A 14,465-nucleotide genomic window follows, 5' to 3' on the forward strand; every position below is an offset into this window, starting at 1 on the left:
GGTGCTTTCTTCTCCATCTGAGTTTGGAGGGATGGACATCAGCTGCCATGTGAAGGAGGAGGCAACATGAGAATGTTTTTCGGTGTAGCAGCGATGCATTTTTGGGAAATGGACCTGGACCAACGCCACTGGGGAAGCGTGCTAGCAAAGTATTTATTCTCTTGTGCACTGGATCTACCCATAAAATGCAGGCGCAGATATTAAGGACTGGGGAAGAGTAAAGGTTGGCATGCTTCTATGTCCTGCACTTTTAATCGTGCTGCACTAATTCAATAGATTGCAATTAGCCAGTGAAACACATTAACATTGGAAGTATTAGGCTAAATTTGAAAAGATTATTTGTTCGAAGGATAGAGATGCTGCAGTGAAGCTCACTGCGTATTATTCCAGTTGTGCAGGGTCCTGACTACTGTTGCCATGCTTTTTGTCAAGCCCACTGAGTAAAGAGAAGCGGCAGCAAAAGTGACAACAATGCAAGTGAGGAGCTTAAGACAAAGCAGGGAGGACGGAATGAAGTGGATTAGAGAACTACGTGGAGGACATACGAGGGTGAACAGACTTGAGGCGAACGAAGGTGACAGAGAACGCCTTATGGACGGCAAGGTTGTTGCGCATACAGGGACGAAAAACATTTACTGATATACAGTTCATCACTATGTTCCATCTCAACAAGGCCAAATGCCACCGGATCCAACTCCAGGTGGAAGCAGAGACTCTTGACGCAAGAATAAAGGGATGCGATACATGTAACGGTTGCAGAAGAGCGCAAGGCGTATACTGGAAAAGGGAAGCAGAGCTTACTGGAGACGGAGCTTTCTTCCACAACTACTGTCGGCAAGCAGCACAAAGGAGAAGACAAAGCAAGCAAATCACATGGGTAAATTAGATATAAAGCAATGACTGACAAACGCTGTACCAGTAAGTGCATGCATACGGTGGGTAACTACCGCAGGCGGGGGCATCCCATGGCCGCAATAGCGGCAGTGGCGTTGCGAAGAGGAGCAATTTTCGAGTCACGTGTGGAAGAAGCGAAATCTGCAGGGAAACACTCTAAAGCAGACCCGCATCAAGTGAACACAAAAATACAGCAAAACACACAGAGGCAGAATGTTGCGGCTGAAATGGGAAGAAAATGCAGCGGAGTAAGAACTACTGCACCAAAATACACAACGAGAAGGACCCATATGTTCTTTTTAGTGACGAAAAGTGCAAGCTGTTGAGGTGCAAGGCCATCGTGGGTTCTACTTGTAGCCCACAACTTCCTCCAGGGCCGTACACTTCGGATAATAGGTAAAAGTCACTATGGCGCAAAGGGACCTCGTCCTGGGGCGACCACGACTAGCTTGCTTTGCCGTAAGATCCGGGGGTTGGGGCAAGATGAGCTGAATCTGCGCTGCGCACCATGTCCACGTAGGGAAACGTAGGGTAGAGACGTATGCATTCTTTGGGGAGCTGGACTTACAGTAAATCTGTCTGAGGCCTTTGCATGATTAAAAGGTGTCTTTAGTATGCAGTAATGAATGGAAGCCTATGTAGCCAGAACAGGTGCCATGCTGGAAGTAGCTGATTGCAGAGCCTGTACCGAGGACCGCCGTCGCTACCGTTAAGCTAAAGCCTAATGCCTTCTCCACACAGCGCATAAGTGCAACCATGAGAGTCAGTAGTTGTTCTCCAGGTTTCAACTATTTAGATTTCTACGCTGCGGCGGAGCCCAGGAAGGCCCAGGCGCCTTCTTGGGCTCCGCCGCAGCCTAGAAAGGTAACTAGTTGGGCCACTGACACCTCAATGTCGTCTGCAGTTTGCCTTGTCTCTCAGCCACCTCCTCCCTTGCTTTAGTGCCTTCAATTTAGGGACATCTTTCTTTTCTCATTGCTAACGTTCCATCTCTGTGACTACATCAATTTTTTCTTCCACGTCCCCAAAGTAGTTAAAGGAGCCTCGACAGTTTGAAACCGTCTTCCGATTTACTTGGGTTGAGGAACACCTTGGCACTTCGCTCTAGAGCTCCCTAAATATGGCACTTCGCTCTAGAGCTCCCTAAATATGTTACGCCTCGCTGACAAGCTTTACTTAGGAGTTACAGGCCATCAACAAAAGTCACTGTTTGGGTCATGGCGTGGCTAGTTGCCCGTATATTATGAACATTCAGATGAATCCACCGAAGTCACGAAGAGCCGGAGGGGGAAGAAGTATGAGACTTAGATGATTGCTGGGGGAAGGCTCTGTTGATAAACTGCTTGAAGACGCACAGTTAAGGAATTATAGTTAAGGCGTCTGCCAAAGCGTGTCTGCATTTGTCTAACTCCTGATAACCGACATGCGCAAAGCACGTCTAGAGAATTCAATGGCGAGGTACCAAACTAGGTGACATCCGAGCTGCCAAGGCTGTTCACAACCAAATAAAGCTAGCCCAATTCAAACGTCCGCTACAAGAATTGTTGCTTCTCTTGGATGAAAAAGGGCAAAAGTGGCAATGAGCTGGTCGTCTGGTACTGCTCATACACCCCCAAGTCTCCAGTGGACCAGTAACTCCTGCACGGTTCCAATGGGGCCACATCACTAGCGTGCTATGGGAACTTATTGTACGGAACAACAACGTCAAAGTGTAATCCAGCTGTCTGGAAGTGAGATGAGGACTATTCATTAGGAAGGCTCGCCGATACTCCTTCCCCAGCAAGAACCCTTATACTTCACCAAGAGCTCTCAATGAAGTCGAGTGAGGCCTTCGGCTTCAAGCACTTGAAGTCGTTGCTCTGGCGCAAGAAGGTCTTTATGCATTGCAGCTGAAACAAGGCAATAACAGAATAAATAAAGGTTTAGTGAAACATGTACTCTACAGATTCTGGTGTCACTGCCATGTATTTGGCAGACGGGGGAAAGACTAATGATGGCCAAAAATCGCAGTCGTGGTAGGCGCTGGCATTTTCACTCATTGCACCGGAACGTTACAGAAGTAACCGAAAATGCTGATGATATGTGTTGCAGTTTACATCTGTAGACCAAAAATATTAAGCTAATAAGCTTTCAAGAGACGGTCACGTGAGCATTCAGAGCATTCACAATGCAACTCAAACAAGCTGTATGTGCAACACAGACGACCGTATGGGCCCTCTGGACGTTCGTAAAGGCCTCTCTGGGGGAACCATATTCTTTGTTTATTAAAAATGACAATTAAACATTTATTTGAATTCCATATTTACTGTGCACACGTGGCTAATAGGACGTAGGTGTGCGAAAATGGCGCCCGCTGTGAGTCCCCTTATCTCGAGACCTCAGCCCCATGATCCCACACTTGTTACCCACAAGCAAAGAACACATCTTGAATCGTATAAAAATGCGAATGCGTAGATATCTGTCGGCTTTTTGCACCGCGTATATTTCCCCCTTGAAACTGCAAGGCCCCCAACGGCAAATCTTCACCCCGACAGTTTCCTATACGCATCGCAGTGCAGCGCTCAGCGCCCTCCACAGCTACAGCAGCAGCAGAATGTCGTCAACCCAGCAGAAGCCCTACGACCCCGACAACGTCTTTGCAAAGATCCTTGATGGCCGACTGCCGTGCCACAAGGTCAGCTGATGAACTGCACATTGCCCCGAGCTATTTGCCCTTTTAGGGGATGGGAAAAGTCGTTCTCTTTGCCTCAGTCACGTTGCCTACTTGTAAATGAAGTCACATTTAGCATCAAATAGAGCACTTCAGTGTCTACTGTTGCGAGTACTAACTGTCGTCTTAATGTCTATAAACGAGGGAGTGAATAACTACTCCAGGGGTGAGACACGAGAGGCAGTACAGGTAATTTCAGCGGGGTAGTGGGGTGACAAACGCAGTGCGGCGTTTTGCGTCGCCTTGCATGCACTTCAAACAAACAGGCTATAAACATTAAGCACCACTTGCATGAAGAGTTGTGTGGGCGTGCATGCCCGCCAGCGTATGTAGCTGCATGCATCATGCATTCTTGCATGATATGCATATGTTGCATTTGTGTGTTCAATAAATCAGATCTTCGAGACAGAAAGCTGCATAGCCATCTTAGATGCCTTCCCCACAGCCCAGGGCCACGCCTTGCTCATATCGAAGGCGCCGGCACTCACAATTATGGATCTAAGTGAACAGCAGGCGGGAGATGTGCTGAAGGAACTCCCCAGACTCTGCAGGGCAGTTCAGAAGGTGGGTGTGCATAAACCTGAAGTGTGGGTGTGCTTACATCTGAGGTGTGCGTACACCTGAAATGGAGTGACCTCAGTAGAGCCCCCTCCCGTGGCCCCCCTTCGTATCTTTTCAGAAGTGAATGTTTTTCCACATGCTTAGGCCTTAATCCTCTCGAAACTACGAGGAGTTTTGCGACTTCAGGCCACAAACTGCGACGCAGTAAATGTGCTTCACAACGGCGGGGCCGCCGCTGGCCAGATCGTCCACCACCTGCACTTCCACGTCGTGCCGCGTTTTGAAAACGATAATCTTTTCAGACAGTTCAAAAGCGCCAGCTCTATGATCACTGCAGAAGAGGCTGCGGGAATTCTCGAGAAAATAAAGGCAAATCTGTGAAAGGGAAAATAGAGGCAAATCTGTGAAAAAAACAAAAATATGTGAAAAGACTGAGGAGGACCCCCCAGAGAGGAAGAAAAGACCTGGATCTGGGCTAATTGGAAGCCCCATGAAAGCTTCCGAACTAAAATGTTATGAAACCCAAAACGTCTAGGGCTTGCAGCTGTGCCCTGTCGACGAAGACGGCGCATATAAAGACACTTAGTTCGCACATTGACAGCAAGCGAGGCTTCAGCGCGCCAGCGCAGTAGAAGCTTTAACTTGATTGCTCGGTTTTTACGTGCATGCCTGCAACGCTTCGAGCCTTTCAATTGTGCGGCTAAACTCTTTTCCCTCTATCTAAAGATGATGTGGCGAAGTTGGTAGTCCACTTTGTGCTAAGGTCCCGAATCCAAACTTCGGATTTATGTGCAGAGGTAGGGTTGGAGTTACGCCAATGTCTCGCGTCGACGACAAACTAGACGCGGTGCATGCAGATGCAGTGAAGACTTCGCCCGGTGTTCCTTTTGTTCAAATTCTACCGAACTATGAGAAAAGCGCTCTGTAGACCAGTGGAATGAACCCATCAGTTAGCAAGCACAGCGCGTTCGGAAGCACCGCTCTGCATGCACTTATGCATGTAGGCGGTTTGCATGCACCTCCACAAGTGAATATACAGTATCTGAGTATAAAAATACGTGTGCCAGAGACTGACGCCCTGCAGATCTGGCGAGCCACGCTCATGTCTTGAGTGCGCCTCAGCCGAAGACGACGGCGTGATGAGCGCATGAGATACGAGCATTGCCTTTGTATTGAATTCTGAAGCATTTGCGGAGTGCAGGCCACCTCACCACTAAACACGCAACACTCCAACACTGCACGGGAGTTCACTGACTGATTGTCCTGCAGCCGATCAAGCTCGAAAGAAATGAATGTACCATGTCTGCTGCTATGCAGCGCTTTGAAAAGCCGTCACCGCGTAATCCGTTTGGGCTTCTGGCTTGTTTGTGTGGTGCCCAGACTAAACATGAGCAAGAAAACCAGAAACTGCTAGTTCAGAGAAGCTTCATGAAGTCTTCGAACGCCCAAAGGCCGTTCGCACGCGGCTGTGTCGCCTTGAGCTCCCTGACAACCTGCACATACAGCGGTGCCGTTGCAGCAGTGACGCCTTCCAGCTGCAAAATGCAGGAAGCCTCTGCAGGGACTTGAAACGTATTTCCGTGCTCGTCAATTCCTGTGACCAGCTTTGTCTGATCGAGAACGGCGCCTGGAGGGAGAGGCTCCCCCGCAGCTTCGGCAGCAGCTGCTGCCCGCATGAGTGACTCTACTGCTGCGTCCGCACGTTTGGTCTGCGCCTCCAAAACTCCCTTCAGATCCGAGCGAGGATCGAAGTGCAGAATTGTCAGGAGATCGTTGGCTGAGACATAGTCATCTACGTTGCGGTCCAGCAAGCGAAATGCCACGCTGCGCACAACAGCAAAATAACAAGAAACCTGCATTGACTTTCCCTCTTGCGGGAAAACCGAAACGCCGAAACTGAAAAAAAAAGCTAGCAGTACTGCCTCTTCCACTTCAAGTTTGTTGCCAACTTGCTTGCAACAAACTGGAAAAGAAGCAGGAGATCAGCACAACGATTCCCCCGCGAGTTGTGAGAAAATCGGGTCTTTCACGTGCTAATCATACATCGGCACTTGCCTGCACGTTGGCTCTCTCTCAAGAAAGTCTACACGGGTCATTGATGCAGCTACAAGCTCATCGAACTCCACTGCCCCGCTGCCATCAGTGTCAAGGCAGACGAGGGCCTCATCCATGGGGCAACTGCAAGCGCCAGGTCCTTCTGCTCTTGTTTCTGTAGAAGCGGAAGCAGCTGATTGATGCGCTGCTGCTGCGTCACTGGTCAAGTCCGCCGATTTCCCCACTTGTTCTTGCTGAACTGAAGACTCGGCGAATGGCGCTTCCTGCGTTTTCAGAGCCTCATCTAGCAGCTTGCAAAACTGATCCAGAGCAAACACCTGTGGCTCCTCCCCTGGGAATACATCCGAAAGCGCCAAAAGTGTCTGTAGAGGAGAGGCTGGCAGGTTGTCGACGATCCCGTTGCTGCCGCTACTTCTGTGAGCGGTGCTGGGATCTACCGTTGCACATGAAAGTGCGTCAGTACTAACACTGGAAGCGGCGGTGTTTGGTTCGGAGTCTCTCAAGAATGATTCCAACTTGAAGAAGTCTCTGACGACTCTAAGGCTGTCAAGCAGGCACCGCCCTGAAGAAGCAGCAGCAAAGCAAGCACTGCATAAATGTACAACCATAAAATTACGTGACATATTCGCCAACGTACACAAACCATGAGAAGGCTCCTTCATGTGGCGTGAAAAGCACAAGGCAACCAAACTCATATCAGATCCACTGATACTGGGGCTACATAGGGAGTAGCATAAATACGAAGTCTATGAATGCGTTTCGAATGTAGTAATATAAGCCCCAGTGGAGAATACGTTATCCTTTTGCGTAAAACTTGCAAATATGTGTATCTGCGTATTTGTATACACAAGCCATATGCGGCGCGAGTACTACGTACGCACGCATGCAGTTTCTAGCCTTACTTGACACATGTCCTCTTCGCTGGGGGTCTAAGACCCACATAATGTCTCTGACGGGCCTGAAGACATCGTCGCTCTCCATCAACTTCACAACAACAGACCGAAGCGCCTTTTGCAGAGGGCTCAGGCGAGCGAACTCCAGCCAGGCAGCAGCTTGCAGCAGCAGCAGCATCCGGGCTTCGAACAGTTCTACCGTCAGCCAGTCTGCAACCGCCATGCAGCAGCTCCTGTTACTGCTCCTGTTGCTGTTACTGGCCCTGCCACAGCGGCAGCAAATGGAGCTCGCCGCAGCGTCGGGTGCTTCTGTCCGCTTGTTGAAATCAGCCTCAGCGCTGCTGCAGTTACAGTTGATGCGTGAGCTGCTGCTGCTGCCATCAGGGGGAGACACACGAGGCCTACAGGGAGGCAAATGAAAATGCGGCACATTCTCGAGAGGAGGTCCCATCTGCCCCTGAAAATGTGTCACTGCCTCAAGGTGCACTGCCTTTGCCACTCCAGCAGCAGCCGCGGCAGCAGCAGCAGCGGCATTTGTTTCCGCCACACAGCTTTCCAATCCCAGCAAGCCTGAGGTGGGCCCCGTCAGCCTGACGTGAGGCTGCAGCTGCTGACTACTGCACGAGGGCGAGCCGCGCCAGTCGCTGCTGCATTCCGACAAAAAGGTCAAGGCCCCCTTGCCCGCGCACGACACACATCGCAGTGAACTTATGCCCAAGGCCTGCAGCACGCAGCACTTTGTTTCTCCTCCAGCGTCTCCATTCAAATGCAAATCTTCTTTCTCCGCAGAAATCGTGGGGTAAGATGAGCCGGCAGCTGCTTGCTCCGACTGTGGGGAACACAGCCGTTTGTGCTGCTGCTGCTGCAACTGCTGCTGCTGCTGCGGGGCTTGCATACCACTCCCCGCCACAAGCGGGGCTCTCCCCCAACATATCCGGAGTTGTTTTGCGTCTTTCTGCTGCTTCTGCGTGGATACACAACCATGGATGCACCTCCAGGCGCTGCAGCTGCTGCAGCAGGAGGCGCTTTCGGTCTTTTCTGCTGCTGCTGCTGTAGTGTGTCTTTGGCGAAAGTGCTGCAGCAGCGGAGGATCCGACGCCGCCCTAACGACTGTCTCTCTGCCACCGCTGCTGCTGCCATCCTGGGTGTGCGCCGCGCTTGTGTGGGCTGTGGGGTCTGAGGCGGCTCCGTTCGGGTGCTGGAGCGCGCTGCGGCTGAGGGAAGGTGATAAGAGTGAAAGGCAAGGTGGAGTATATGGGGAGGACTCCGGGGTTTCTGAGCTGCGCGACTGGGGAGAAGGGTCTGCCAGGTAATTCATAGAAGGTGCAGACACTGCGCGCATGAGGCCTGCAGAGAAACACACACAGGCAGCAAGCCACCCGGCAGCACGCCGCATGCACTTCTGTACAAGCGAGGCACCGCAATATCCGGAAATGAGCAAAGACAAAGACACAGAGCGACGCAAAAGGCAAGCTTTTGGGAGCATCCGAATGGCAGAAGCGAAGCAAAACACCAGCAAAGAGGGGAAAGAGCACAAGACAGCCACACACACTATCAAGGACAAGCGCCTGCAAACTGCGAAACAAAGCCACGCACGTCTTCTCTCCTCCCGAAAGCACTGCTGCAGCCAGGGATGCTTCAACATGAGTTCTGCTGTCGGCTGGGAATAGGGCGGGGGCGGGGGAGGCCCACGGAGGTGCAGCGGCAGCAGCGGGTTGTACAGAAGAGCCCGCAAGAAGCCCAAACACGATAGAGAGAGGCTTGACCACACGCCCCCGCTGAAGGACACAGGCGTGTCTGTGATCTGCAGCAGCAAATAAATGCCAGATGACTATTACTTCCTCCTGTTCCCTTCACGGGGTGTTACATGCACCACCAAGTACACCCTTCACTGAAGTTCGCTTTGGAAACAAAAGGCTTACAGTATACGCCGAACCAACTAGACACAACACAGATCACTCTGTGCGCATGTCCGTTTATAGTGTAGAGCTCATTGTTCTCTAGGCACGTAGTTATGCTTCCGATGCTGTCCACGCCATGTGCGCCTCTGCCTCTATTTGCAGGTTCTCATTCTATCTATGTGCAGCTTTCCTTCCGGGTCTGCCTCAGCTTTCTGTCCTGCTTACCGCTTTTTCAATGCTCCACCTATCTTCTCCTTCAAAAGGAGGCCTTCCCGAAAAAAGCATAAACAGGCAAACACCCAACGCCCACAGATCACTGCGCTCGTCACCCTCCACCCCATTTCGAATCTGCCAGGGCGATCGATAGTAGAGCGTTCCTTCCAAGACCGAACTAGGCGCCGCCTAGAATGGGAAGAAGAAACATATACAAATAAAGAAGAAAATTGGGAAAAACTGGAACATCTCCAGCCTCAGGACAGCAAAAGTTCTTCTTAATCCTGCGAATGTGAATCCTGCCCGTGAGAATGTTGAGCAAGTGCGCAAAGCGAGTCAAGGCACCGCAGGACATTTGGACAAATTAAAATGTTCAAGAACTCATTTACTGTTGTTGAAACCCAATGAAATCATCGTTCAATAGTTCACAAACGTATTTATGCAAAGTAATTTAGAAACCCCTTGCAGCCATCGACCCACACAAGCCAAATTTACAAAAGAAGCAAGAGACAAGTAACAGGAACAAGCTCACACGCGAAGACCAAAAGACCCGTAATGAAACAGATTCACAAAAACAAAGGAGAAAAGATATATCAAGACACGCAACGGCAGACGCAAGAACAAACAACTGAAAGGAAGCAAAAAAACAGCGAGCCACCAACCTTCTGTAGCGACCTTCCCCGCACTATTTTTTTCGCCAATCCGAAGTCCGCCAGCTTCACTAAAACGTTTTTCCTTTTAAATTTATCGACAAGAGAGTGCGAAGAACTGTGAATGCTGTCTTTAAGCTGAGGTAAAGACAAGTTGCTTCGATTCCTGTCTATGTCCATGTCTTTGTCTGCGTGTGTTTTCCGGCCAACATCCCGCATGCTTCTTCTCTTTCTCATTACCATAGGCACTACAGAAAGGGCGCTCATGCTGCTGGTGATGCTGTTGGTGCTGCTGCTGTTGTGATTGCTGCTGCGAGCTCTGAAGCCAGCGCGCAGTCTATTCCCTGGTGCTGCCTCGCGCTCTTGCTGCTGCTGCAATGCGGCGAGCTGCTGCTGCTGCATCACCACCTGCTGCTCTTGCTCCTTCATCAGCTCCGCCTCCTCCTCCTCGCTGCTCTCGCCGTCCCCCGTTGCTTCCGAGTCATCGAGCTCAGCAACCAAAAGGATATTTTCCAACTTAATGTCGCAGTGTGCTATGTCCTTGCTGTGAAGATAGCGCAGCGCGCACAGCACCTGACCAGCTATCTGCGCAGCTACTTCTTCACTAACAAGAGGGCGAGCTGCAGCAGCAGCACCCCCTGCTGCAGCTCCAGGCGGCGATGACGGAGGCGTGGACAGTGCGGGGCCTCCGGCTACACCTGTAGCAGCTGCAGTTGCCGCAGCTGCTGCTGTTGCGGCTGCTGCTGCAGTTGCTGCTGCTGCTGCAGCGCCAGCAGCTACGGGACAAGAGCCTCGCATGCTGATGCCGACACGACTGCCAGACGGAGTGGCAGCGACGGGAGAGACGGAGCTAGTACTGCTGCTAGCTTCCAAGGAATTTGGCGAAGTTGCTGTCGTTGCGGTGCCTGCTGTGACTGCGATCCCTGTGGCTTCTGCTGACGAAGCCGGGGCAAAAGGGCCACTAACAGCGGCCCCGCCCTCTTGTTGCTGCTGCTGAAGAGCCTCGCTGTCGCCCATGAGGCAGAAGTTGACACTGCGCCTCTTCAGGCGCCTGTGTCTTCTTCGAAGCCGTCTGTCTAGCCACTGATGAAGGTCGCCACCATAACACGTTTCCGTCACCTGTACATACACCCCAACTTGTGCAGTATACTTCGATCAGTCTGCACAGGCAGCAGTAGTCGTGAAGGAAGATAGCATTTAGAACGGTACAACGAGCAAAGAACAGAACATGCGGGCAAACTGATGAGAATGCCACGTATATACACCGACACAGTCACTTTAGCATTAAAGACCCACAAAGAGGAAAAAGACTCATTGAATAGACACAAGGCCCAATGGGAAGACCCGGCAGTTCCTCCCGAGGTCAAAGAGAAGGAAAGGAAGCAAGAAAGCCGAAACATGCAACAAATGCAACATGAAACGAAGTCCCAGCCCTAGCCCCGGCCCACGCACGTGGTAAACAGCCGCTGGCTCCTCGAAAACTTCGAAAATGCGGACCACATTCGGGTGGTGAATTCGCCGCAAAAAGCTGATCTCGTTGCGCCATATGCGAACGCCCTCCGGCTGGTCTTTGCTGACGCACTTCACCACGCGGCGCACGCCCGACAAAATGTCCGTGGCCCGGTACACCCGGCAGCCAAAAGATCCCAGGCCAATCGTCTCGTCCAGCTGCAGCAGCAGCAGCAGCAGCAGAGCGGGATTCGTAGTTATTGTAGTAGTACAGATGAACACTTAAAAAGAGACTTCAGAACTGACACGGGAATCAAACGGAAAGGGCCAAATGGCCAAAAGCTGGCACTAATGCCACAGAACTCCAGCTGTGAACAGCACTCACGAATATGCCCAAAAAGGGTCACCAGGGAAAAGCCCAAGCCCACTCAAGTACAGCAGCAGCAGCAGCAGCAGCAACTGCAAGAAAACGGGAACTTCTCGTGGAGTATGCGGAGAGGGGCTGGCTCGCGGCGCACGTTTTAAAGGAAAGCAGCAAACGGGGAAGGAAAGACAGAAGTGAAGCGAAGCGAAAGGCAATGAAATGCAATTTTTGAAAGAATTAGACAAATAAAAAACCCACCGTGTAGCAAGAATTAATCGGAAGAGGAGAATTCCGAACTAACTGTTGCCGGCGAAGAACACAGCCTTCACTGCGCACTCGCTTGAGAGCCTCCGGCGGCTCTGCGAGGGAGTTGACAGGAATGCAATAACAACGAGACAAAAAAGTCGCAAATGAACTAGTCTATTTCACAAAAAGAAAAAGCTCAAAATTCCAAAATATAATATATATGTAAATGCTTATAATAACTGAAGAGTCGCACGGAGCCAAAGGTGCTGCAGTTGAAAAGAACCACAGACAGAAGAAACTATACGAAGACGGATACACGGAAAGCCACGACAGGCAAACCGAAACATCAAATGCTCTTTGGGGGAAACGTGGCAAAGTAAAAAGCAAAAAGGGACCAAATTTGGGATATATTTGTCTCAGCAGAGATAAAAAATGAGCATAATAAGCAGCGACACTCTACCAACCTGAAAGGTGAACAACGGCAAGGAGGGCAGATTGAAAGACGCAAAAGTTGCGACGACGTGGGAACTCAAAATGCCTCACCTCCTGGCTTTGCTTGGCCCCCATGTCCCATTATTAATGGCTGCAAGCCTCCAAAAAAACGTATTAAAAAGGCGTGAAAGAAAATGCCGCTCTTTCCGCGGGGCTAGAACGAACAAGACACGCAGAGCCTTGAAACAAAAGAGGGGGAGAAACGAAACATTCCCCGCGCACAAAAGTCCTCCACCCGCGACCTCCGGTGTGACCTCCGGTGTTTGCTGAACTGAATTAAACCAGAACGTCTCGACTTGCCCACTTAGAGAACCGGGGATGGACTTTCGAGCTACGGGCGTCGCCGTCTCCTAAAGCGGCTCCAGCAGTCGTCCTTGTTCAGGTCCTGTGTGCTTCTCAACAAACAAAAAACAAAAACTGAACTGATGTAGAGAGCCAGAGAAGGAAAGAAGGACAACTATCCGGCGATGGCAACCGGTGACGCGGCGAGCGGGAGCAGGGGCGAGGAAGCTGGGACCGTTTCGCTTCTGAAGAGAAGCAAATAGTTGATCCGCAATTATGGGAAGCTTTTTCAGCTCAAAGAACGTCAAAGCAGAGCAAAGAGCTGCAGTGTGAGCCTTCCATACGAAGAAGAACTGCAGCGAACAGGAGGAACAGGCAGCAGCTTCCTGGGCCTATTCGTCCCTTTCCCCCGATGTCTCGACAGTCAACAGTCTAAAAAAAACGTTTAAAAAGCAGCCCAAAGTAAAATAGATCAATTTAAAGGCTGATTGCAGTGTGGCCCTCAGTGCTCTCTATGCTGTTTTGGACCCGACGACACAGAGGGCCCCGTTGGCTCTCGTTGCAGCTCTTCAAACCTTGCCCCAAAGGTGGAACGACTACATGCATTTCGGTGAACACAAGCATTCAATTTAAGAACTTTATGTGTAGACTAGAGATTCCCAAGAGCTTCTTAACCCCATGTGAAGCCTTTAAATGGCGGAATAACTCTTGAACAAGCCTTCAAACTGCTGTGTGGCAATATGTAGAGGCGCAGCACCTTGGCCACGTGTGTTGCCTTCAGTCTGAAAGTAATGTCTCAAGCCTTTAGGTCTGAGATATAGACGGCGAGAATGCCCTGACGACTTGAGACACAACCCATGGGTCTAATGGCCCTGGAGGCCTGATGCTTGTTGTGGCTAACTGGGCTAGTGTCGCTGCTGAGAAAATGCTACATAGGCTAGATCTATCTAAAACGCCCTTTTAAACATTGAAGATATTAGGGGAAGGTGAGGGCCGTTAAGAAGCGACAGATCCACGGTGTCTTGCAAGCACGGGTGATGGAAGCATTAGGAGGAAGGCCCAGTATCAGCTGTGGATCTCCTTTTTGAGCCGAAGTTCGGCAAGCAATGTCATTAAAGGTAGGAGCATCGCAGGGCGTTTTCATTAACTATCGAGGCACCATGCTTGGGACCGCTGAGCCTTCACTGTCTGTGCGAAGGCCGCTGCAGCCGTCGAGCCCTGGGCTTATTAAGCCAGATCTGTGTTCAACAACTTGGTAGTTAGGAACTGCGAAGGCCTTGAGCATACTCACATGATGGCCGGTGACTGCTGAGGCTCCAAAATTTTCATCAACCTGAGTCTCTCGGAGTGAAGATTGCGCATCAGCTTTGGTAGGGGCGCAGCTCCAATTCTGCTCTTCCCAAGCTTTCCTGAGTTCCGTGTAGTACCGCTCGACTAGCTTTATGGTATCATCGCATGATACACCAATGAGCTAAGAGGTACTGAATTATGCCTTCACGCCGTATACAGACTTGGCTCTGGAAGTGTCACAAGTACTAGGAGCAGGAAAATTGCCCCTAATGGGATGGCTGTTTGGCCAACTAGAAAGCGCGCATGCCATGTAGTAGGAGGGAAACCGCAGTGTTGCGCTCCACTAACTACAGATCTTCATGGATCCGCTTGGGCATAGCTTTTGGAGGTCTTTTGAACTGGTATGGTGAACAAAAGAGAGCGCACTTTAGTCGTAAACAGAGACAGCTGTAAGCGCTGTACTAA

At 50.7% G+C, this 14,465-nt stretch overlaps 2 protein-coding genes across 2 annotated transcripts; one reads left to right on the top strand and one right to left on the bottom strand.

The window, feature by feature from the left end:
- Nucleotides 1-3,487: 3,487 nt before the first annotated feature.
- Nucleotides 3,488-4,546, top strand: ETH_00012290 (HIT domain-containing protein, putative; the record flags this gene model as incomplete). The annotated part of the gene is made up of 3 exons (XM_013375460.1): nucleotides 3,488-3,568; nucleotides 4,001-4,168; nucleotides 4,352-4,546. 3 exons carry the CDS (start codon nucleotides 3,488-3,490, stop codon nucleotides 4,544-4,546), a joined length of 444 nt encoding a protein of 147 aa, XP_013230914.1.
- Nucleotides 4,547-5,580: 1,034 nt separating this feature from the next.
- On the bottom strand, nucleotides 5,581-12,510 carry ETH_00012295 (Calcium-dependent protein kinase 2; the record flags this gene model as incomplete). The annotated part of the gene is made up of 9 exons (XM_013375461.1): nucleotides 5,581-5,989; nucleotides 6,221-6,782; nucleotides 7,123-8,460; nucleotides 8,710-8,917; nucleotides 9,240-9,416; nucleotides 9,890-10,996; nucleotides 11,330-11,545; nucleotides 11,949-12,049; nucleotides 12,480-12,510. 9 exons carry the CDS (start codon nucleotides 12,508-12,510, stop codon nucleotides 5,581-5,583), a joined length of 4,149 nt encoding a protein of 1,382 aa, XP_013230915.1.
- Nucleotides 12,511-14,465: the final 1,955 nt, after the last annotated feature.

Source organism: Eimeria tenella, genomic scaffold, assembly GCF_000499545.2.
Source record: "Eimeria tenella Houghton genomic scaffold, Eth_scaff28, whole genome shotgun sequence".
In the NCBI taxonomy this organism is placed as follows: domain Eukaryota; phylum Apicomplexa; class Conoidasida; order Eucoccidiorida; family Eimeriidae; genus Eimeria; species Eimeria tenella.